Genomic DNA, 26,210 nt, shown 5'->3' with positions numbered 1-26,210 from the left:
GCAGTGCTCTGCACAGGGTCAGCACTCACTGATTTACCTTTTATTGAATGACTGAAGATGGAGAGGAGAGAGGGGTGTGAGTGTGGGAATTAGGATTTTCAGGAGATGGCATCTGAGGTGCAGGGGAAGGGGTTGGTCCGGTGGAGTTCAGGGAAAACCTCCTGATTGGAAGGAGGGAACATAATCCCTCTTCTAGCCCCTCACATTGTCCTGAGAGGGAGAAGGGGACGGCATAGTGGCTAGAACACGGGCCTAGGAGTCAGAAAGTCATGGGCTCTCATCCTGGCTCCGCCTCTTGTCTGCTATGTGGCACTGGACAAATCACTTCACTCCTCTGGGCCTCAGTTACCTCATCTGGAAAATGGGGATTGAGACTGTGAACCCCACGTGGGACAAGGGACTCTGACCTGATTTGCTTGTATCCACCCCAGCGCTTAGTATAGTGCCTGGCACAAAGTAAGCATTTAACAAGTACCATAATTCCTCCCTTCAAGACAGTGAGCCCGTTGTTGGGTATGGATTGTTTCTATTTGTTGCTGAATTGTACTTTCATTCATTCATTCAATCATACTTATTGAGCACTTCCTGTGTGCAGAGCACCTTACTAAGCACTTGGGATGTGCAGTTCGGCAACAAATAGAGACAATCCCTGCCTAACAACAAGCGCACCGTCTAAACCGGGGAGACAATAATGATGGCATTTGTTAAGTGCTCACTATGTGCCAAGCACTGTTCTAAGCACTGGGAGGGATACAAGGTGATCAGGTTGTCCCACATGAGGCTTACAGTCTTAATCCCCATTTTACAGATGAGGGAACTGAGGCCCAGAGAAGTGAAGAGACTTGCCTAAAGTCACACTGCTGACAAGGGGAGGAGCCGAGAATAGAACCCACGATCTCTGACTCCCAAGCCCGGGCTCTTTCTATGGAGCCACGCTGCTTCCCTATAAGCGCTTAGTACAGTGCTCTGCACACAGTAAGCGCTTGGTAAATGTGAATGAATGAATGAATGAATGAATCCCCTGCTTTAGCCCCTCATACTGTCCTGTTATGGAGGAAGGGACACCGTCCCTTCTCTAGCCCCTCACATTGTCCTGAGGGGGAGGAGGGGACAAAGTTTCTGCTCTAGCTCCTCACACTGTCCTGAGAAGACGGAGGGGATGCCATCCCTGCTCTAACCACTGCTCTAACCCCTGCTCTAGCCCCTTATACTTTCCTGAGGGGGAGGAGGGGATACGGTCTCTGCCCTGGCCCCTCACACTGTCCCTGGAAGTGTGGAGGTCCCGCTGAGCAGTGATAGTGTCCCATCACTGCCGTAGTGACTAGAGCACGTGCCTGGGAGTCAGAAGGTCATGGGTTCTGATCCTGGCTCTGCCACTTGTTTGCTGCAAGATCTTGGGCAAGTCACTTCACTTCTCTGTCCTCAGTCACTTCATCTATAAAATGAGGATTGACACCGTGAGCTCCATCTGGGACAGGGATTGTGTCCAACTCGATTTGCTTACATCTGCCCCAGCACTTAGTACAGTGCCTGGCGCATAGACTGTAAGCCCATCATAAGGCAGGAACTGTCTCTATCTGTTACTGATTTGTTCATTCCAAGCGCTTAGTACAGTGCTCTGCACATAGTAAGCACTCAATAAATACTATTGAATGAATAAGCACATAGTAAGTGCACAAAGTAAGCACAACAAAAGCCATAATTGTTATTATTATTTTTATTATCTGTCGCATGACTTTCTACAGCATCCCTATCGGCCACATCACTATCTCGTCTCTCTTGCTGCCACCTCTCCCCCACATCCTGCCTCTGGCCTCGATTGTCCTCCCTCTTCATATACAACAGACAATTACTTTCCTAATAATAATAATAATAATAATTGTGGTATTTACTATGTGCCAGGTACTGTACTAAACACTGGGGTGAATACAAGCAGGTTGGACACAGTCCCTGAGTTAATTGATCAGTCATTTAATCGTATTTATTGACACTCACTGTGTGCAGAGCACTGTACTAAGAGCGTGGGAGAGTACAAAACAACAGAGTTGGCAGAAACATTCCTTGCCTACAATGAGCTCATAGTCTAGAGGGGGAGACAGACATTAATAAAAGTAAATAAGTGACAGATATGTACATAAGTGCTGTGGGGCTGAGGGAGGGATGAATAAATGGAGAAAATCCAAATGTGTGGGTGATGCAGAAGGGAGGGGGAGAAGAGGAAAGGAGGGCTTAGTCAGGGAAGGCTTCTTGGAGGAGATGGGCCTTCAATAAGACAATTGACTGATGGCCGCATAATAATAATTTGGGTATTTGTTAAGCACTTACAATGTGCAGAGAACTGTTCTAAGTGCTGGGGGAGATACAGGGGAATCAGGTTGTCCCACATGAGGCTCACAGTTAATCCCCATTTTACAGATGAGGAGCTGAGGCGCAGAGAAGTGAAGTGACTTGCCCACAGTCACACAGCTGCCAAGTGGCAGAGCCTGGATTCGAACCCATGACCTCGGGCATCTCTAACTGTAGCATTCATTCATCCATTCAATCGTGTGTATTGAGCACTAACTTTGTGCAGAGCACTATATTAAACGCTTGGAAAGTACCATTCGGGAAGCAGCATCGCCAGCTGCAGCATTCCTGGCTGCTGCATCACTGTTCAGTTCAATCGTATTTATCGAGGGCTGTGTGGAGAGCCCTGTACTAAGCGCTTGGGAGAGTACGATCCAACAATAAAGAGACACGCTCTCTCCTGCATCCCCAGCTGCAGCATCCCTAGCAGCTGCATCACTATCGGCTGCATTCCTAACTGCGGTTTCCCTAGCTGCAGATTACCCGAGGCGCAGCACCCCCGTCTGCAGGTTTCAGAGATGTTTCTTTGGGTCAGGAGACGAGGCGGCCTGGGGATTGAGCAGGAGGGTGGTGGTAACTAATCTGGGTCCATCAGAGGCGGCCGGCTCAACTCAGGGTTCCCCAGGTCCCAAGGAACTCTCCCCTGTGACCCCTCAGAAAGTCCACTCTAGTTTCAGAGAGATGTGTCACTTTTTAATAGGCCTAGGAAAGGGGAGTTGAGTCATTTGTTTGTTTTAATTGTTTTATGGTATTTGTGAAATGCTTACTATGTGTCAAGGACAGTTTTAAGCGCTGGGGTAGATACAAATTCATCAGGTTGGACACAGTCCCTGCCCCACATGGGCCTCACAGTCGAAGTAGGAGGGAGAAGGATTTAATCCCCATTTTATTGTTGAGGAAACTGAGGCTCGGAGAAGTTAAGGGACTTGCCCGAGGTCACTCAGCAAGCAATCGGCAGAACTCAGGTCCTCCGACTCCCAGGCCTGTGCTCTTTCCCCTAGGCTCCACCCCCTCCTCCAGCCCCAGTCCCACCAGCCCCCTCAAGAGCCCCACCTTCGAACTCCCTTCCGTGAGATTATCAATTAATCACTCTGCTTCTCTGGAGGCAGACTCCTCCAGAACGGTGTCCAGGTGGTCCCCACCCACCCCTGCCTCTCACAACCTGTCCCCAATCCCGGCTCTGTCAGCTCTTGTAGCCCTGAGAAGAGTGAAGGCGCCATTTACCACCATGCTTTCCCCTTTGATCTTTTCTCAACCTAAGGCCTCCAGACCATCTGTCAATCCCCGATGCTATTTATCGAGTGCTTACTTTGTGTGGCTTAGTTTGGGAGACAGAAGATGTGGGTTCTAATCCCCCGGCTCCACCACTTCGGGCAAGTCATTTAACTTCTCTGTGCCTCAGTGACCTCATCTGGAAAATGGGCATTATGACTGTGAGCCCCACGTGGGACAACCTGATAACCTCGTAAATACCCCAGCGCTGAGAACAGTGCTTGGCACATAGTAAGAGCTTAACAAATACCATCATCACCATTATTATTACTATTATTACTCAGGGCTACGGAGACCACAATAAGAAAAAGTTGGCAGACACATTCCCTGCCCGCAACGAGCTTGCAGTGAAACGGGAACAGTAGCCACATTCCCGCCGCCTTCTCCAGCCCCAGTCCCACCAGCCCCCCTCAAGAGCCCCACCTCCAAACTCCCTTCCATGAGATGATCAATCAGTCAAGCCAACGGTGGTATTTCTTGAGCACTTACTGTGTGCAGAGCACTGTATTGAATGCTTGGAAAAATACAATCCGGTTGGCAGACACGATCCCTGCCCACCAAGGAGCTGACTGTTTATGAGGCGAAGCGGACATTAAAATCAGTTCCAGGTAGGGGAAATAGTAGAGTGTGAGACTGTGGACATTATTGCTGTGGGACTGAGGATGGGGTGGGTATCATAACGCTTAAAGGACACACAGCCAAGTGCATAGTCGACACAGGGAGGAAGGCGGATAGGGGAAATAATAGTGGTGATGGTATTTGTTAAGCGCTTACTTTGTGCCAAGCACTGTTCTAAGCTCTGGGAATTAGGTCAGGTTAGGCCTCTTGGATGTGATGTCCTCCCCCAACTTTCCCACCTCTCTAGACATCAGCGCTATCCTCCTTATCTCACAGCCCATAACCTTGGCATTGTCCTCGACTCATCTTTCTCATTCAACCCGCGTATTCAATCTGTCACCAAATCCTGTCCGTTCAACCTTCAGGACATCACTAAAATCTGCCCTTCCTCTCCATTCATTCATTCATTCAATAGTATTTATTGAGCGCTTACTATGTGCAGAGCACTGTACTAAGCGCTTGGAATGGACAAATCGGTAAGAGATGGAGACAGTCCCTGCCCTTTGACGGGCTTACGGTCTAATCGGGAGAGACGGACGGACAAGAACAATAGCAATAAATAGAATCGAGGGGATGAACATCTCCTGTTACTGTGCAGATCTAAAGCACTTATCCTATCCTGTCTTGATTAGGGCACCAGCCTCCTTGCTGACCTCCCCGCCTCCTGTCTCTCCCCACTCCAGTCCACACTTCAGTCTGCTGCCCGGATCATTTTTCTAAAAAACCATTCAATTAAAGCATTCCCCCTTCTCATTAACTTCCAGTGGTTACCCATCCACTTCCACATCAAACAGAAACTCGGTAATATTGGCTTTAAATTACTCAATCAGTTTATCTCGCTACTCTTTTACTACAATCCAACCCATATACTTACTCCTCCGATCCCAATCTACTCACGGTACCTTGATCTCTCACCTGTCTCGCCATCAACCCCTTTCCCACATCCTCCCTCTGACTGGAATTCCCTCCCCTTCCATATCTGACCTTCTCTGGATTCAAAACCTTATTAAGGTCACATCGCCTCCAAAAGGTCTTCTCCAATTGAGCCCCCTTTTCCCCCGACTCTCTCTGCCTTCTGCATCGCCACTGCATTTGGATCTGTACCCTTCAAGCACTCAATATTCCTTCATTCAATCGTATTTATTGAGCGCTTACTGTGTGCAGAACACTGGACTATTCACCCCGTCCTCAGCCCCTCGGCACTTATAGATCCATAATTTATTTACTTGAATATTCGCCTCCCCCTTTAACCTGTTAGCTCCTTGTGATCGGGGAATGTTGTCTACCAATTCTATTGTAATGTACTCTCCCAAATGCTTAGTACAGTGCTCTGCTCCGCTTAAGTGCTCAAGAAAAGCAGTGTGGTCTAGTGGACAGAGCACGGGCCTGGGAGTCAAATGGATCTGGGTTCTAATCCCGGCTCTGCCAATGGTCTGCCATGTCACCTTAGGCCAAGTCACTTGATTTCTCCGAACTTCAGTTACCTCATCTGTAAAATGGGGATTAAAATGGTGAGCCCCATCTGTCAGGACTGTGCCTGACATGATTAACTTGTATCTATCCCAGTGCTTAGTCCAGTGCCTGGCACATAGTAAGCGCTTAACAGAGATCATAAAAAAATACAATTGATTGACTGATTGACTGATTTGATTTTAGGAGTCTTTTGAAGTTGAGGAGAGTGGTGATCTGTCATTTATGAAGGGGGAGGGAGTTCCAGGCGAGAGGGAGGGTGCGGAGAAGGGGTTGGTAGTGAGATAGATGAGATCAATGTACAAAGAGTAGGTTAGCTCCCTGATGCCACAGATTTGGACCTGGGGGGTTGGATGTGGGGAGAAGAGGGAAAGTATGGAACTGTGGCCCTAGCTCAGTGGAAAGAGCCCGGGCTTGGGAGTCAGAGGTCATGGGTTCGAATCCCGGCTCTGCCACTTGGCAGCTGTGTGACTGTGGGCAAGTCACTTGACTTCTCTGGGCCTCAGTTACCTCATCTGTAAAATGGGGATGGACTGTGAGCTGCACGTGGGACAACCTGATTACCCTGCATCTCTCCCAGCGCTTAGAACGGTGCTCTGCATATAGTAAGCGCTTAACAAATACCAACATTACTATAATTAACCTTGGGAACCCTACTTAGAGAAGCAGCGTGACTCAGTGGAAAGAGCCCGGGCTTGGGAGCCAGAGGTCATGGGTTCTAATCCTCATCTGATCCTTAGAACAGTGCTTTGCACATAGTAAGCACTTAACAAATACCATTATTATTATTACTTCAGCAGCCTCACCAAATTGGAAACCTCCAAGGACTGGGACCATTCATTTATTCAATCGTATTTATTGAGCACTTACTGTGTGCAGAGCACTGTTCTCCAGGGACCGAGATGAACGAGTGTCCTCGGGGAACAGAGACAAACAGCGTGGCTCAGTGGAAGGAGCCTGGGCTTCAGAGTCGGAGGTCATGGGTTCGACTCCCGGCTCTGCCACTTGTCAGCTGTGTGACTGTGGGCAAGTCATTTAACTTCTCTGTGCCTCAGTTACCTCAACTGTAAAATGGGGATTAACTGTGAGCCTCACGTGGGACAACCTGATTACCCTGTATCTCCCCCAGCGCTTAGAACGGTGCTCTGCACATAGTAAGCGCTTAACAAATACCAACATTATTAATGATAATAACAATAATAATAATAATGGTATTTGTAAAGTGCTTATTATGTGCCAGGTACTGTACTAAGCCCTGGGGTGGATACAAGCAAATCGGGTTGGATGCAGTCCCCGTCCTATGTGGGGCTCACGGTCTCAATTCACATTTTTCTGATGAGGTCACTGAGGCCCAGAGAAGAGAAGTGGCTTGCCCGAGGCCACACAGCAGGCAAGTGGCGGAGCCAGGATTAGAATCCATGAGCTCCTGCCTCACGGGTCCGGGCCGTAGCCACTGCTCTATGCTGCTCCTAACAAGCGTCCTCGGGAGATCGAGACAAACTGGAATCCTCCAGGGATCGAGATGAACAAGCGTCCTCCAGGAAACAGGACGATAAAGTGTCCTCCAGCGATTGGGATAAAACAAGCATCCTGCAGAGTCCGGATTGGGCCAAAGAAGCGTTCAGCAGGGACCGGGAAAAGCCACTTACCTGCACAGCGTGGGCAGCAGCGTTGGGGCTCCGTGACAGGGCTGGCACAGTGGATCGGCGGGCAGTGGATTTGGGAACAGCTGACGTGGGTGTTCTGGAGGAGCAAAGGACTCGGTTAGCTCCGCCTCAGGTCAGTCGGCTTCACGGCACGTTCTGCAGAACGTGCAGACTACGGCTCTCTCGGGTTGGGGTGGCCGGGGCCGGGGGAAGAACACAGGACTGGAAGTCAGGAAGCCTGGGGTTCCGACCCCAACTCTGCCACTTGCCAGCTATGTGACACTGGGTGAGTCACTTTCCTTCTCTGGGCCTCAGTTTCCTCATCAGTAAAATAGAGATTAGACCTCTAGTCTCTGTCCCCTTTAGACTAGGGACAGGGACTAAATCTGATCTGATTACCTTGCATCTAGCAGCGTGGCTCAGTGGAAAGAGCCCGGGCTTTGGAGTCAGAGGTCATGAGTTCGAATCCCAGCTCTGCCACTTGTCAGCTGTGTGACTGTGGGCGAGTCACTTCACTTCTCTGGACCTCAGTTACCTCATCTGGAAAATGGGGATGAAGACTGTGAGCCCCACGTGGGACAACCTGATTCCCCTGTGTCTACCCCAGCGCTCAGAACAGTGCTCTGCACATAGTAAGCGCTTAACAAATACCAACATTATTATTATTATTATTACTTAGTATATAATACAAAGTAGCAGCATGGCACAGTGGACAGAGCACAGGCCTGGGAGTCAGAAGGTCATGTTTTCTAACCCCGGCTCTGCCACTTGCCTGCTGTGCGACCTTGGACGAGTCACTTAACTTCTCTGGGCCTCAGTTACCTCATCTGGAAAATGGGAATTAAGAATGCGAGTCCCATGTGGGACAACCTGATTACCTTGTATCTACCCCAGTGTTTAGAACAGTGCTTGGCACATAGTAAACGCTTAACAGATACTACCATTATTAGTATTAAAGTGAGTGCTGAATGAATATTATTGTCATCATCATTATCGAAAATCCTACTGTGGCTCCCGAGCCTAAGCTTCCACTGTCCCCTCTTTCATGCCAACTGGAACTGCGCAATGGATGGGTGACATCTGACTGGTCTGAAATGCCCTCAAAATAAAGTCTCCTGGCAGAACCAGTAAGTAAGGACAGTAGGTTGAGGATTCAAAGCTGTGGACAGAGACCCCGGATAGGCAGTGGCAAGGGGGTGATAGGGATCAGAAAGGTCATCCCTGGCAAAAATAACAGGGAACCATTAAAAAAAAAAATGAGGGGCCACTCCACAATCCCAAAGGCTGTAGTCATCTGATAGAAAGTTGTGTTCTGCTCTATGGAAACCATCAATTATTACAGACACGGTTCAGCATGGCCTAGTAATAATAATAATGTTGGTATTTGTTAAGCACTTACTATGTGCAGAGCACTGTTCGAAGCGCAGGGGTAGATACAGGGTAATAATAATAACAATAATGTTGGTATTTGTTAAGAGCTTACTATGTGCCGAGCACTGTTCTAAGTGCTGGGGTAGGCACAAGAGAATCAGGTTGTCCCACGTGGGGCTCACAGTCTTAATCCCCATTTGACAGATGAGGTAAGTGAGGCACAGAGAAGTGAAGTGACTTGCCCACAGTCACACAGCTGACAAGAGGCGGAGCTGGGATTCGAACCCATGACCTCTGACTCCCAAGCCCGGGCTCTTTCCGCTGAGCCACGCTGCTTCTAGTGGATAAAGCAAGGACCTGGGAGTCAAGAGGACCTGCGTTCTAATACCGACTCCACCACTTGTCTGCCGTGTGACCAAGGACAAGTCACTTCTCTCGTCTGGGCTTCAGTTATCTCATCTGTAAAATGGGGATTAAGTCTGCAAACCCCATACAGGACAGGGACTGTGTGCAATCTGACTAGATTTTATCTACCTCAGCACTTAGGACAGTGCCTGGCCCATAGAAAGCACTTAATAAATACAATAGAAAAACTATAATGAGGGATAACTCACTGAAAAAATAATGAAGTGTCATTCACTTGGCCTTGGGAATTCCAGTACTCTATCAGGTTTTTAATCATGAATTAAATGCTATGGTGAGATGCTTTTCAGCTGTATCCAGGTAGTGTGCTTAGAAGAGGAACACTGTAGCCTAGTGGGAAGAGCACAGGTCTGGGAGTCAAAGGACCTGGGTTCTAATCCCAACCTCATCAAGTGCCCGCTGTGAGAACTTGGGTAAGTCACTTCACTTTTCTGGCCTCAGTTCCCTCTTCTGTAAAATGGGGATTTAATACCCGTTCCCCTCCCTGCTTAGACTCTGAGTCCTATGTAGGACAGGGACTGTGTCTGACCTGATTATCTTGTATCTTCCCCAGTGCTTAGAACAGTGTTTGACACGTAGTAAGTTTCTAACAAATACCAGAGCTATTATTACCCTGAGATAAAACATGGTCACGTGAACATTTGACAAGTAGAAAGGAAATCTGTAATAGGGTGGCTTTCCTACCGTTTTTATTTTTATTTTTTATGGCATTTGTTAAGTGTTTACTATGTGCCAGGCTCTGTACTAAGCGCCAGGGTAGAGATCCCATTATTGGGCAGGGATTGTCTCTATCTGTGCTATCTATTGTCTCTATGCTGAGAAGCAGCATGGCTTAGTGGAAAGAGCCCGGGCCTAGAAGTCAGAGGTCATGGGTTCTAATCCTGACTCTGCCACTTGTCAGCTGTGTGACCTTGGGCAAGTCACTTCACTTCTCTGGGCCTCAGTCACCTCATCTGTAAAATGGGGATGAAGACTGTAAGCCCTACGTGGGACAATCTGATTACCTTGTATCCCTCCCAGTGCTCAGAACAGTGCTTGGCACATAGTAAGCGCTTAACAAATACCAACATTATTATCTGTTGCCGAATTGTACATTCCAAGCGCTTAGTATAGTGCTCTGCACATAGTAAGCACTCAATAAATACTTTTGAACGAATAAAAGCTTTCTTTCTTTTTGTGGCATTTAAGTGCTTACTATTTACCAGGCACTGTTCTAAGCGCTGGGGTACGTACAAGTTAATCAGGTTGGACACAGTCCCTGTCCCATGTGGGGTTCACAGTCTTAATCCCCATTTTACAGTTGAGGTAACTGAGACCTAGAGAAGTTAAGTGAAGTTCAGGATGAATTAGGCTGGTAGGTAGGTTGGTCAGTGGCAAATCTATGGGGGAAAGGGCACCAAGATTGGATGAGATTAAAGGGAAAAGGGGACGAGTTACGGAAGGGAAAGGAAGCATTCACCAGCCACCGTCTGTTGAGAGTAAGATACTTGGGCCGGGGGTTGTGGGGTGAACAAAATGGTTTCGAGAGAAAATGGGCAAATGGATACATTAATCGATTGATCGATGGATCAATAAATGGTATTCAGTGCTTACTATGTGCAGAGCAGTGCACTAAGTTCTTGGGGGAGTACAGTACAACAATCTTAGTAGAAATGTTCCCTGCCCATAACAACTAGTAATAGAAAGATTAACCAATGATGGATGGGGAAAGAAAGCACGAGGAACAAGATAATATGAAAGAGGAAGGAAACGGAGAGGGACAATATACATAAATATGTAGGGAGGTACATTATCCTTCCTCCTCAAAAAAGATGATACTGACTGTGTATCAGACTGACCTCTGAGTGCAGATCTGAAAAGACCCATCAGTGCACGATCCACAGCCCCAACCATAATGTGGATGACCTACGGCAGTGGAGAAGCAACGTGGCCTAGCAGAAAGAGCGCGGGCCTGAAAGTCAGAGGACCTGGATTCTAATCCCGGCTCTGCCACTTGCCTGCTGTGTGACCTTGGGCAAGTCATTTAACTTTTCTGTGACTCAGTTACCTCAGCTGCAAAATGGGAATTAAATCCATCTCACTCTGACTTGGACTGTGAGCCCCACGGTGATTACCTTATATTCATTCATTCAATCGTATTTATTGAGCACTTGCTGTGTGCAGAGCACTGTACTAAGCACTTGGAAAGTACAATTCGGTAACAGATAGAGACAATCCCTACCCAGCAGGGGGCTCACAGTCTAGAAGGGGGACACAGACAACAAAACAAAACAAGAAGACAGGTATCAGTAACATCAAAATAGATAAATAGAACCGTAGATCACTATTCATCATAAATAGAGCAATAAATATGTACAAATATATACAAGTTCTGTGGAGAGGGGAAGGGGGTAGAGCAGAGGGAGGGAGTAGGGGCGATGGGGAGGGGAGGAGGAACAGAGGGAAAGGGAGGGCTCGGTCTGGGAAGGCCTCCTGGAGGAGGTGAGCTCTCGGTAGGGCTTTGAAGAGGGGAAGAGAGTGAGTTTGGCGGATGTGAGGAGGGAGGGCGTTCCAGGCCAAAGGTAGGACGTGGGCCAGGGGTCGACGGCGGGACGGGAGAGAACGAGGCCCAGTGAGGAGGTGAGCGGCGGCAGAGGAGCGGAGCGTGCGGGCTGGGCTGGAGGAGGAGAGAAGGGAGGTGAGGTCGGAGGGGGCGAGGGGACGGACAGCTTTGAAGCCAAGGGTGAGGAGTTTTTGCTTCATGAGAAGGTTGATAGGCAACCACTGGAGATCAGTGAGGAAGGGAGTGACATGTCCAGAGTGTTTCTGCAGAAAGATATCCACCCTAATGTGTAGTACAGTGCCTGGCACATAGTAAGAGCCGAGCAAATACCATAAAAAAATTCTCGAATGACTGTCTCTAGGAATCTGTGTCATGCTTGAAGTCTATTGAGTTGAATGAGGTTTGCAGAAGAGCAAAAATGCATTCTAACACCTGCACCCAGCTCTCTTGTTGACTCTTCCAGCACAGCTTTGTAGAACGATTTGAACAAGACCAGACCCAGTATTACTACTGTTAAGAATAATAATAACAATAATAATGATGATGATAATAATAATAGTCCTTTTCAAGCGCTTACTATGTGCCAAGCACTGTAATAAATGCTGGGGCAGAAATAATAGAATAGGTCCGACACAGTCCCTGTCCCACCTGGAGCTCACGGTCCAAGTAGGAGGGAGGAAAGGCACTTAATCCCCATTTTAAAGATGAGGTAACTAAGGCAGAGAGAAGTAAAATGACTTGCCCAGGGTCACACAACAAGGGAGTGACGGAGCTGGGATTAGAACCCAGATCCTCTGGCTCCCAGGACTGTGCTCTTTTCACTAGTCCAATCCTGCTTTACCCCTTGTGCAATGGGGTCTGTACCCCTAATTCTGACCCAGCCAACCATGTGGCCACAAAATAGCCTCAGAATCTCACAAACGTTTTGGGACAGCCAAGTTGATTGAGCTGTAACCAGGGTTCAGATCTTTCTACGGTTTTCTGCACTTTTCCTATATCTGACATGCAGAAAAGATCATCATCAATCATCAGCATAGCTTAATGGCAAAAGCACAGGCTTGGGAGTCAGAGGACGTGGGTTCTAATCCCGGCTCTGCCACTTGCCTGCTGTGTGACCTTGGGCAAGCCATTTAAGTTCTCTGTGCCTCAGTTTCCTCCTCTGAAGACATGAAGACTTTGAGCCCCACGTGGAACAGCCTGATTACCTTGTATCTACTCCATAGTAAGTGCTTAACAAATACCATAATAATAATAATTATTATTATTAACGGTGGGATTTGTTGAGGGCTTATTGTGTACAGAGCACTTAGGAGAGTCCGAGTACAACAGAGTTGGTAGACACGTTCCCTGCCTACGGTGACCTTACAGAGTCTAGATGAGGAACTTGCAGTTTTGTCTGCTAAAGCCCGTTACGATCGGAAGTAACATATTCTCCAATTTACGCCTCCTCTGATAGACTGTGAGCTTCTTAAAGACAGGGATCACGTCTACTAATTCTACTCAATCATCCCAAGCACTTAGTGGAGAGCTCAGTAAATTGATTAATGGTTGATCCAGGAGAATTCTAGCTAGGATCTTACTGGCAATGAGAGAGCGATGCCATCTCTCAGCAACTCCCAAAATCTGATCTATCATCTTTCTTTTCGAATTTTTAGACTGGTAGCATCTCTGACATCTGATGGTACGTCCTCAGTGTTGTACATATTGAAGAAAAACTTGTGTCAGGGTTTAAGCAGGGGTCCCCAATGTGCTTGTAGATCTCAGGTGCTTCCCCATTCTTTTTTTATGATACTTGCTCAGCATTGACTATATGCCAGACACTGTACTAAGCGTTGGGGCGGCTACAAGCTAATCAGACTGGACAGAGTCCATATCCCAGATGGGGCTCCCAGTCTTCATCCCCATTTTACAGATGAGGTAACTGAGCCACAGGGGAAGTGCAGTGACTTGCCCAAGGTCACACAGAGGACAAGTGGAGGAGCTGGAATTAGATCCTCTGACACCCAGGCCCGAGCTTTTTGCATTAACAATAATAATAATGTTGGTATTTGTTAAGCGCTTACTATGTGCAGAGCACTGTTCTAAGCGCTGGGGGAGATACAGGGTGATCAGGTTGTCCCACGTGAGGTTCACAGTCTTCATCCTCATTTTACAGATGAGGGAACTGAGGCCCAGAGAAGTCAAGTGACTTGCCCACAGTCACACAGCTAAGTGGTAGAGTGGGGATTCGAACCCATGACCTCTGACTCCAAAGCCCGTGCTCTTTCCACTGACCCATGGCCTTGATGCTTCCCGACTGTAAGTTTGTTTCGAGCAGGGAACCGTATTGTACTCTCCCAGGTGTGTAGCACAGTGCTCTACACCCAAGGAGCGCTCAATAATAATAATAATAATTATGATATTTGTTAAGCATTTACTATATTCCAGGCATTTTACTAAGCACTTAAATACAACTGATTGATTGATTCATCCTGTGACTGCTGAGGAGGCTTTCTCAGTACCATATCTTCACATACCAGATGGTTTTCTATGGTTTGAAGCGCCTCAACTTCAATAACAGAAGGCGCATTGAGAAGAATAGTGAAATGAGCAGAAGGTGTACTGAAGAGAATATTATAATGGGAAAGACAAGATACTTTAAAAAGATCCATTGTATTTACCCCAGTGCTTAGTACAGTGGGTTCGGCACATAATAATAATAATAATAATGTTGGTATTTGTTAAGCGCTTACTATGTGCCGAGCACTGTTCTAAGTGCTGGGGTAGACACAGGGGAATCAGGTTGTCCCACATGGGGCTCACAGTCTTAATCCCCATTTTACAGATGAGGTAACTGAGGCACCGAGAAGTTAAGTGACTTGCCCAAAGTCACACAGCTGACAAGTGGCCGAGCAGGGATTCAAACCCATGACCTCTAACTCCAAAGCCCGTGCTCTTTCCACTGAGCCACGCTGCTTCTCTAGTATGTATTAACATAGTAAATGCTTAACAAATACACAGTCATTATATATTATTATATATTATATTATTATATATTATTTAAACGGGGGAGGTGAAGCAGCGCAGTCTAGGGGAGAGAGCGTGGGCCTGAGATTCCGAGGCCCTGGGTTCTAATCATAGCTCTGACAGTTGCCTGCTATGGGACCTTAGACAAGTCATTTAAGTTCTCTGTGCCTCCGTTTCCTCAAGTATAAAATGGGGATTCAAAACCTGCTTGTTTTTTGTTCTTTTTTTTTAATGGTATTTGTTAAATGTTTATTATGTGCCAGGCACTATACTGAGCCACTGGGGTAGATCCAAGCAAATCAGGTTGGACACAGTCCCTGTCCCACACGGGGCTCACAGTCCTAATCCCCATTTTACAGGTGAAGTAACTGAGGCACAGAGAAGTCTCTCTCCTACTTAGACTGTGAGCCCCATGTAGGACAACCTGATTACCTGTATCCACCCCAGCGCTTAGAGCAGTGCTTGTCACATAGTAAGTGCTTAACAAATGCAGTAAGTCAATAGTAATAATGAGGTGATAATGGAGGTCTCTGCTTTCACCCTATCCCCCTTTCCCCAAGTCTGCCTCTTCAATTCATTCATTCAACCCTATTTATTGAGTGCTTACTGTGTGAAAAGCACTGTACTAAGCACGTGGGATAGTACATACAACAACAGACACATTCCCTGCCCACTGAGAGCTCACGGTCTAGAGGACAAGCTAACGGTCTCCTAGTGAGTTGGGGGCCCGGGGTAAGGAGTACAATTCACTCAATCGTACTTATTGAGCATTCATTCATTCAATAGTATTTATTGAGCGCTTACTCTGTGCAGAGCACTGTACTAAGCGCTTGGAATGTACAATTCGGCAACAGATAGAGACGATCCCTGCCCACTGACGGGCTTACGGTCTACCTACGGTGTACAGAACACTGCACTAACCGCCATTATACCAATAAACAGACACATTCCCTACCTCGGAGCAGGTGCAGCGGAGGCAGTACATGAGCCCGTGAGGTTCCAGGTAAGGATGCCAACTCTCTCCAGGGCTGTACCTCTTGCCACGAAAGAGGCAAAACTTGTCCGGGCCTGAAAAAATCAACGGACGGCAGAGGTTTACACGTCGACCCTGCGGAAACGGCCGGCAGACGAGGGGGCCGACTCCTGCCGCCGGGGAACCCGGAGAGGTCGCAGAGGGTCAGCGGGCAATCGCACACGGGTTCCCACTCCACGAGTCCTCTTCTGGTGGATGGAGACACCGCCCCTCCCGTCCCCTAGGACCACGGGTCGGAGGTCTCCGGGCGCGGCTCTTTTCAGGCCCTTCGTGACTGACTGAAGGAACGTGATGCCAGTGGACTTTAGGGAGGAGACCAAGCTGGACCACTGGTCTCGGCCTACTGTATCAGGCTACGGTTTCCTCTCTCCCGTCCATGTTCCACTCCGCTTCTTTCTAAAATGCCGATCTGCACACAACTCCCTCCTCCTCCTCCTCTTCCTCCTCATTCTCTTCCTTCCTCCTCCTCCTCCTTTCTCCTCCTTCTCTTCCTCCTCCTCCTCCTCTTCCTTCTTCTCTTCATTATCATCATCACGAGAAGCAGCATGGTGCAGTGGATAGAGAATAGGCCTGGGAGTCAGAAGGTCATAGGTTCTAATCCCATCTCTGCCACCTGTCTGCCGTGTGACCTTGGGCAAATCACTTCACTTCTCTGGGCCTCAGTTACCTCATCTGGAAAATGGAGAGTGAGAATGGGAGCGCCATGCGGGACGGGACTGTGTCCGACTCAATTTGTTCTTATCCACCCCAGCGCTTAGCACAGGGCCTGCCACAGAATAAGCACTTGACAGATATCATCGTTATCATTATTATATTATTTCTACTGTTATCATCATCAATGTATTTATTGAGGCATTTTGAAGGGCTTTATCTTCAGTAGAAGAAGTATCGAAGAGAATGGGGAAATGAGGAGGTGTGTGGACGAGAATATTATAATGGAAGGGATGAGATTCTTTAAGAAGATCCATTCTATTTACTCCAGCGCTTACACAGTGCTTGATACATAGTAAGTGCTTAACCACTATGCAATTATTATGCATTATTTAACCAGGGAAGGTGGGCTGGGAGCCAGACGACCTGGGTTCTAATTCCAGCTCGGCCAGTTATTTGCTGTGTGACCTTAGGCAAGTCACTTAACTTGCTCTGAGCGTGTTCCCTATCCACAAAAGAGAAGCAGCATGGCTCAGTGGAAAGAGCACGGGCTTTGGAGTCAGAGGTCATGGGTTCGAATCCCGGCTCGGCCACTTGGCAGCTGTGTGACTTTGGGCAAGTCACTTAACTTCTCAGTGCCTCAGTTCCCTCACCTGTAAAATGGGGATGAAGACTGTGAGCCCCATGTGGGACAACCTGATTCCCCTGTGTCTACCCCAGCGCTTAGAACAGTGCTCGGCACATAGTAAGCGCTTAACAAATACCAACATTATTATTATTATTATTAACAAGATTAATCTTAGAGCACACCTCAAATACCTCCAATGATAGTCCACTCCTCTCAGCATCAAGCAGAGGTTCCTCACCCTCCACTTGAAAGTACTCATCAGCTCTCCCCCCTTCCTCTTCTTCCTCTACACCCCAGCTCATTCTTCATTCCACCCCAGCTGTGCCTTCTTTTTTTATTTTAATGGTATTTGTTATGCATTTACTATGTGTCACACTGTAATAATAATAATAATAATAATGTTAGTATTTGTTAAGCGCTTACTACGGGCCGACCACTGTTCTAAGCGCTGGGGCAGATACAGGGTAATCAGGTTGTCCCACGTGAGGCTCACAGTTAATCCCCATTTTACAGATGAGGTAACTGAGGCACAGAGAAGTTAAGTCACTTGCCCACAGTCACACAGCTGACAAGTGGCAGAGCCGGGAATCGAACCCATGACCTCTGACTCCGAAGCCCAGGCTCCTTCCACTAAGCCATGCTGCTTCCCCACTGTACTAAGCGCTGGGGTAGACAGAAGCTAGTCAAGTTGGACACAGTCCATGTCTCATTTGGGGCTCACAGTCTTAATCCCCCATTTTCCAGATGAGGTACCTGAGGCCCAGAGAAGTGAAGCGACTCGCCCGAGGTCACATAGCAGACAAGTGGCAGAGCTGGGATTAGAACTCAGGTCCTTCCTTATGATCTCTCCCACCTCTGACCCTCTGCTCCTGCACTCCTCTTACCTTGAACTCCCTCCTCCATCAAATCTTCCAAACTCTGGCTTTCCCTATCTTCAAACCTTTCCTGAAGACCAATCTCCTCTGGGAAGCTTTCCCCAGCTAAACCCCATTTTTCCAGATCGCTTCCATGCAACAGCGATCCTTAACCCTTACATTTATAAATTATAAACTATATGTTACAAATGACTTATTCATATTCACGTCTGTCTCCCCCTCTAAACTATAAGCTCGTTATGGGCTGGGAAAGTGTCTGCTAATTATGTTGTATTATATTCTCCCAAGCACTTAAAACGGGTCTGCTAATTATGTTGTATTATACTCTCCCCAGCACTTAATACCGCTCTCCCACATCATGCCTCAGGCCTGGAACACCCTCCAGTCTTCATATCTGACAAACTATTATTCCCCCTCTCTTCAAAGCCTTATTGAAGGCCCATCTCCTCCAAGAGGCCTTCCCTGACTAACCCCTCCTTTCCTCTTCTCCCACTTCCTTCTGTGCTGCCTTGACTTGCTCCCTTTATTCATCTCTCCTCCCATCCTTCCTCCTTAAGTGCATATCTGTAATTTATTTACTTATATTAATGGCTGTCTCCCCCAATAGCTCATTTGGGGCGGGGAATGTGTCTGTTGTATTATATTCTCCCAGGAACTTAGTACAGTGCTCTGAACACAGTAAGCATTCACTAAATATGACACACAGACCGACTCTGTCCATAGTAAGCGGTTAATAAATAGCACTAATTGATTAACCCACTGATGTTTATATACCTGAGCACTTTTTTCAAAATGATAGTTGTTAAATGCTATGGGTCAGGCCCTGTACTAAGCACTGGGGTAGATAGAAGGTTGGTGCATATTCTCACTGTAGATTAATTTATTCTTGTTCTTTAAATCTATCCTTCTCTACTTTAGCTGTGAACAACCACTGAGCTTTGCAAATGGCTTGTGCCTGTCAGTCTCCCAGTTAGATTGTAAATTCCTGAAGGGCAGGGACCATTTCTCTAATTCAGCTGTACTCTCCCAAGTGTGTAGTAACAATAATAATGATGATTATGGCATTTGTTAAATGCTTACTAAGTGCTAAGCACTATACTACATGCTGGAGTAGATGTAAGCTCTTCGTGAGCAGGGAATGTCGCCGTTTATTGCCGTACTGTACTTTCCGAGCGCTTAGTACAGTGCTCTGCACACAGTAAGGGCTCAATTAATACAATTGGATGAATGCATATAAGATGTCAGTTTGAAGAAAGTATCTGCCCCACTCCCCTCTCAGGGTCACACCTGGAGAGTTTTCTGTCCCACGTGGGGCAGCCTTAATCCTCATTTTATAGATGAGGAAACTGAGAGTAATAATAATAATAACAATGGTATTTGTTAAACTCTTACTATGTGCCAAGCACTGTTCTCAACACTGGGGTAGCTAGAAGACAATCAAATTGGACATAGTCCATCCCACATGGGGCTCACAGTCTTAATCCCCGTTTTAGAGATGAGGTAAATGAGGCCCCAGAGAAGTAAAGTGACTTGCCCAAGGTCACACAGCAGGCAAGTGGTGGTGCTGGGAATTAGAACCCAGATCTTTCTGACTTCCAGGCCCGTGCTCTATTTATTAGGTCATGCTGCTTCCCTAGATTGCTTGCAGAGATTGTTTCAGCAGTTTAGGGGTTCTATTTGGGGAGATTGGATGCTTGGTATGGGCCAGTTTGTATTATCTTGCCTCAGGTTTTTTGGTTTTTGGGTTTTTTTGGTATTTGTTAAGCATTGACTATGTATCAAGTACTGGGGTAGATACAAATTCAGACAGTTCCCTGCCCCACAAGTAGTTCACAGTCTAAGTAGGAGGGAGGATGGGTATTGCCAGTTATGTGGGAAATGTTCTCCAAACCCTGAAAAACACCTACGATCGATCAATCAACCAATCAATCCATAGTGGAATGAGCATGGGCCTGGAAGATAAAAGACTGGGTTCTAAACCCACCTCCGCCTCTTGGTGTTGTATGACATTGGGCAAGTCACTTCACTTCTCTGTGCCTCAGTTACCTCATCTATAAATTGGGGATTAAGACTGTGATCCCTACTTGGGACATGTCCAATCTGATTAGTTTGAGCTACCCCAGCACTTAGAAAAACGCCCGGCACATAGTAAGCACATAGTAAGTGCTTAATATATTCGATCGATCAATTGATTGATTGAAGTGCTCAACAAATACCACGAGGAAGCAGCATGGCTTAGTGCCTAGAGCACAGACCTGGCAGTCAGAAGGACCTGGATTCTAATTCCAGGCTCTACTGCTTGTCTGCCGTGTGACGTTGGGCAAGTCACTTCATTTCTCTATTGCCACTGTTCTCGTCTGTCTCCCCCGATTAGACTGTAAGCCCGTCAAAGGGCAGGGACTGTCTCTATCTGTTACCGATTTGTAAATTCCAAGCGCTCAATACAGTGCCCTGCACATAGTAAGCGCTCAGTAAATATTATTGAATGAATGAATGCATCAGTTACCTCATCTATTAAATGGGGATTAAGACTGTGAACCCCATGTGAGGCAGGGACTGGGTCCAACCCGATTAGCTTATATCTAACTTAACTTCTCTGTGCCTCAGTTCCCTCATCTGTAAAATGGGGATTAAGACTGTGAGCCCCACGTGGGACAACCTGATTCCCCTATGTCTATCCCAGCGCTTAGAACAGTGCTCGGCACATAGTAAGCGCTTAACAAATACCAACATTATTATTATTATTATATCTACCCCAGCACTTAGGACAGTGCCTGGCGCATAGTAAGCGCTTAGCAGATACCATCATCATCATCATCCCATTAAAAAAAAAAAGCTTAACCTAAAAGACTTGCTTGAGGATGTGTTGCCCATCCCCCAGCCTCTGGGTCACTGGGTGCCTTAATAACTCAGGAGGGACAAAGGCATTTCCTGTTTGAAAGTCTTCCTCAGGGAACTTCTTCACAAACCACTCTCACTTACAGACATATGATTCCAACTTCCCCCAAGGTTAATTCCGTCACCTGCCATCAGCACCTTGATGCCTGTCTACTTGTTTTGTTTTGTTGTCTGTCTCCCCCTTCTAGACTGTGAGCCCGTTGTTGGGTAGGGATTGTCTCTATCTGTTGCCGAATTGTACTTTCCCAGTGCTTAGTACAGTGCTCTGTACAAAGTAAGCACTCAATAAATACTATTGAATAAATGAACGAATGAATGGGGATCCTAGAAGTGCTTTGGCTGGATTATTCATGTATTCATTCATTCATCATATTTCTTGAGTGCTAACTATGTGCAGACCATTCATTCATTCATTCATTCAATAATATTTATTGAGCGCTTACTATGTGCAGAGCACTGTACTAAGTGCTTGGAATGTACAATTCGGCAGCAGATAGGGACCATCCGTGCCCAATGATGGGCTCACAGTCTAATCGGGGGAGACAGACGGCAGAGCAAAACAGAACAAAACAAAAACAAGACATCATTATCAAGATAAAAGGAATCAAGGGGATGGACACCTCATTAACAAAATAAATAGGGTAATTATTTATATAAATGAGCACAGTGCTTAGGGGAAGGGAGAAGGGGGAGGGGGGAGGAGCAGAGGGAAAGGGGGCTCAGCTGAGGGGAGGTGAAGGGGGGAAGGGGGAGGGAGCAGAGGGTGGAGGGGGAGCAGAGGGAACGGGGGGGCTCAGTCTGGGAAGGCCTCCTGGAGGAGGTGAGCTCTCAGTAGGGCTTTGAAGAGGGGAAGAGAGTGAGTTTGGCGGAGGTGAGGAGGGAGGGCATTCCAGGTCAGCGGGAGGATGAGGGCCAGGGGTCGACGGCGGGATAGGTGTGAACAGGGAACAGTGAAGAGGTGAGCGGCAGAGGAGCAGAGTGTGCGGGGTGGGCATTAGAAAGAGAGAAGGGAGGTGAGGTAGGAGGGGACAAGGTGAGACCACTGTACTAAGTTCTTGGGAGAGTACAATATATAACAATAGACATATTCCTTGCCCACAATGAGTTTACAGTCCAGAGGCGGGGAGACAGACATTAAAATAAATAAATAATAATAATAATAATGTTGGTATCTGTTAAGCGCTTACTATGTGCAGAGCACTGTTCTAAGTGCTAGGGTAGATTCCCTGACACGGGAATCAGGTTGTCCCACGTGGGGCTCACAGTCTTAATCCCCATTTGACAGATGAGGTAACTGAAGCACAGAGAAGTGAAGTGACTTGCCCACAGTCACACAGCTGACAAGTGGCAGAGCTGGGATTTGAACTCATGACCTCTGACTCCAAAGCCCGTGCTCTTTCCACTGAGCCACGCTGCTCACATGGTGCTCACAGTCTTAATCCCCCATTTTTCAGATGACGGAACTGAGGCCTAGAGAAATGAAGTGACTTGCCCAAGGTCACACAGCGGACAAAAGGCAGATCCGGGACTAGAACCCAGGTCCTTTTGACTCCTAGGCCTGGGCTCTTAGAGAAGCAGCGTGGATCAGTGGAAAGAGCACAGGCTTTGGAGTCAGAGGTCATGGGTTCAAATCCCAGCTCGGCCACTTGTCAGCTGTGTGACTTTGGGCAAGTCACTTCACTTCTCGGTGCCTCAGTTCCCTCATCTGTAAAATGTGGATTAAGACTGTGAGCCCCACGCGGGACAACCTGATTCCCCTGTGTCTACCCCAGCGCTTAGAACAGTGTTCGGCACATAGTAAGCGCTTAACAATTACCAACATTATTATTATTATTAGGCCACGCTGCTTCTCTCTAGAAGACAGCAGCAAGGAAAAAGGCAGATTCACGCCGGGACCAAAGCCACTCCAGTGAGTGAAGGGAGAAGCCAATCAATCAGTGGTGGCATTTATTGAGCCCTCACTGTGTGCAGAGCACTGAACTAAATGCTCTGGAGAGTACAATGCGACAGAGTTGGTAAACACCTTCCCTGCCCACAGTGAGCTTCCAGTCTAGAGGGGCAGACAGCCATTAATATAAATAAATAAAAATGTATAGATAATAATGTTTGTATTTGTTGGTATTTGTTAAGCGCTTACTATGTGCAGAGCACTGTTCTAAGCGCTGGGTATATACAGGGTCATCAGGTTGTCCCACATGAGGCTCACAGTCTTCATCCCCATTTTACAGATGAGGGAACTGAGGCACAGAGAAGTAAAGTGACTTGCCCACCGTCACACAGCTGACAGGTGGCAGAGCCGGGATTCGAACCCATGACCTCTGGCTCCCAAGCCCGTGGTCTTTCCACTGAGCCACACTGCTTCTATATATAGGATATAGATATATGATCTATGATCTATATGATCTATATATATAGATGAGTACATAAGTGCTGGGGGGGCTGAGGGAGTTGTGCCCAAAGAGTACAGCATTCACTCTGTGCCAAAGAAACTCACTGTGAACAGGGAATGTCTCTTCTCACCTTTATATTGTACTCTCCCAATCGCTTAGCACATTGCTCTGCACACAGTAAGGGTTCAATAAATATGATTGGATGAATGACTAAGTAGATACAAGATAATCAGGTCGAACACAGTCCCTGTCCTACAGGGGACTCACAGTCCGAGATAATGAAGTACAACTATTTAATTCCCATTTTACAGAAGAGGAAACCGAGGCACAGAGAAGGTAAGTGACTTGCCCAGTTTCACAAAGCGGGCAAACGGAGAGCCGGGATTAGAACCCAGGCGCTGCGAAGTCCGGGCCCGTGACCTTTCCACTAGGCCAAACTACGGCTCCAACTCCAACTCTACTAGGCACGGTGACAGACCCAGTTTGGAAAAGACAAAAGAAAAAACCTAGGAACTTTCAAAGGGATGAAAATTGTCCTTGTGCGCATTTTGGTTCCCCTCACCCTCCCGCAGGCTGCCTCGCCTTCCTCCCAGCGCTCTGCCCACTGCAGCTCTTCGGCGGACGAAACCGTATTTGGAGGAAGTCCGTCCGCCCGTCGGGGGCTGCTCCGTGGAGCCAGTTGGCCGACGAGGGGGTTTGAGCCCCTGCCAGCCTCCGGCCGGGCTCTGATACGAGTCCAGCCGCGGGCAGGAGGAGAGGGGGACTTCTCAGCTGATGCCCAGGTGAGGCCAGGGGCAGCGAAGAGGCCTGGAGGGAATAAGGTGCCCGGATAGGGCCGGCCGGGCGGGGCCGACCACCTGACCCCTCGTTCACCCCTCAGGAGGGCACGTGGCGGCCGAGCCGTGGGGCCATCTGGCCCGGGCCCTTGGCAGGAGCTGGGGACGGGGGGCAGGGGGCTCGGCCAGCCGCTGTTCGACTCCCCTGGTCCCCGAACGGGATGATCTTCTCATTTGTGTAGGGCAGACGCCAGGCCCCTCGCCAGCGCTCGCCGAGTAAGATAAATAAATGGGAAAAGACGTTCCAGCCCCCGCAGCCCCGGCACGGCTCGGCCCTCTCCCTCACCTCCCGGAGGTGACCCGCCGTGGACCGGTTTGACCGTTTCTATCCCAGCCGGGGCCCAGGCTTGCTCCGGGGGAGGCCTGGGCCTTTCCGGGGAGTGCCTGGGGAAGAGAACAGAGAGCGGCGAACCCAAGTCTGCTCTCGAAGTGTCACGAGAAGCGGGATGGCCTAGCGGTTCAAGCACTGGGAGACAGAAGAACCTGGATTCTAATCCCGGCTCTGCCGCTTGTCTGTTGTGTGACCTTGGGCAAGTCACTTCACTTCTCTGGGCCTCAGTTACCTCATCCGTAAAATGGGAAATAAGACTGGGTGCCCCATGGGGGACAGGGACTGTGTCCAACTGGATTACTTTATAACTACCCCAGTGCCTAGAACAGTGCCTGGCACATTGTAAGTGATTAACAAATGCCATTAAAAAAAAATCGATCAGTCTATCGGTGGTATTTGTTAAGCGCTTACTATGTGCAGAGCACTCTACAAAGTGCTTGGGAGAGGACAAAATAGCAGAATTAGCAGATACGTTCCCTGCCCATAATGAGGAGGACTCTAGCAGGACCATTACAGTTTTCCCTGACTCCTATCTCTTCCCTGGCTCTTCATTCATTCATTCATTCATTCATTCATTCATTCATTCAATTGTATTGATTGAGTGCTTACAGTGTGCAGAGCACTGTACTAAGGAGCATGGCATAGTGGATAGAGCAGAGGCCTGGGAGTCAGAAGGTCAAGGATTCTAATCCTGGCTCCGCCACTTGCCTGCTGTGTTGCCTTGGACAAGTCTCTTCACTTCTCTGGGTCTCAGTTACCTCATCTGGAAAATGGGGATTGAGACTGTGAGCCCTACATGGGACAGGGACTGTGTCTAACACGATTTGGTATCCACCCCAGCGCTTAGTACAGTGCCTGGTATATAGTAAGCACTTAACAAATGCCGTTATCATCATCATGATTATTATTATTATGCACTTGGGAGAGTACGATATAAGAATAAACAGATTAATTCCTTGCCTACATGAGCATACCATCTCTCTTCTCCAACCCACACTTCACTCGGATCATTTTTCCAGAACATTATTTCGCATGTGTCTTTCCTCTCCTCAGGTCGCCCCCTCCTCAATGGTTGCCCACTCTGCTCTGGTTCAAGACAAAACTCCTGACCGTCAGCTTCCCCGACTCCTACCTCTTCCCTGGTTCTTCATTTATTCAATTGTATTGATTGAGTGCTTACAGTGTACAGAACACTGTACTAAGCAGCACGGCATAGTGGATAGAGCACAGGCCTGGGAGTCAGAAGGTCATGGATTCTAATCCCGGCTCCGCCACTTGCCTGCTGTGTGGCCTCGATCAGCTCACTCCTTCCTACTTATATTGTTGGTATTTTTTTTAAGCACTTACTATGTGCCAAACACTGTTCTAAATGCTGGGGTAGAAACAAGGTAATCAGGTTGTCCCACACAGGGCTCACAGTCTTCATCCCCATTTTACAGATGAGATAACTGAGGAACAGAGAAATTAAGTGACACAAGGTCACACAGTGGACAAGTGGCAGAGGCAAGATTAGAACCCACGATCTCTGACTCCCAAGCCCGGGCTCTTGCCACTAAGCCACGCTGCTTCTCACCACTGCTTCATGCTACCTACAGTAGCTCCAATCCCACAGTGCCCCAGCTTGAATTCCTCCTTTCCCTCCAGCCAACCCACTCACTGGACCTTGTTCTCATCCCTCTCACCCATCTCTTGCTTTTTCATTTTTCAGAATGGTATTTGTTAAGCTCTTCCTATGTGCCAGGCACTGTTCGGAGCACTGACGAAGATCCAGGCTAATCAGGTTGGACAGAGACCCTGTCCCACATGGGGCTCACAGTTTGGATCCCCATTTTACAGACGAGGGAACTGAGACCCAGAGAAGTGCCCACCGTCAC

The 26,210-nt window shown here is 47.8% G+C and overlaps 1 protein-coding gene across 1 annotated transcript in view; it reads right to left on the bottom strand.

Moving 5' to 3' along the window:
• CHRDL2 (chordin like 2) overlaps window positions 1–25,920 on the bottom strand; it is a 79,213-nt gene extending 53,293 nt beyond the window's left edge. The window contains exons 1-4 of the mRNA XM_039914727.1: window positions 25,910–25,920; window positions 24,292–24,389; window positions 15,650–15,837; window positions 7,356–7,449 (exon numbers count right to left, since the gene is read on the bottom strand). Of these exons, the coding sequence (XP_039770661.1) occupies window positions 7,356–7,449; window positions 15,650–15,837; window positions 24,292–24,389; window positions 25,910–25,920 (391 nt within the window). The remainder of the gene's footprint in view (window positions 1–7,355; window positions 7,450–15,649; window positions 15,838–24,291; window positions 24,390–25,909) is intronic.
• Between the last annotated feature and the right edge of the window lie 290 nt (window positions 25,921–26,210).

Source organism: Ornithorhynchus anatinus, chromosome 2 (assembly GCF_004115215.2).
Source record: "Ornithorhynchus anatinus isolate Pmale09 chromosome 2, mOrnAna1.pri.v4, whole genome shotgun sequence".
NCBI classification, from domain to species: domain Eukaryota; kingdom Metazoa; phylum Chordata; class Mammalia; order Monotremata; family Ornithorhynchidae; genus Ornithorhynchus; species Ornithorhynchus anatinus.
The sequence above is the reverse complement of the archived record's forward strand: the minus strand, read 5'-3'. Positions and strand labels throughout refer to the sequence as shown.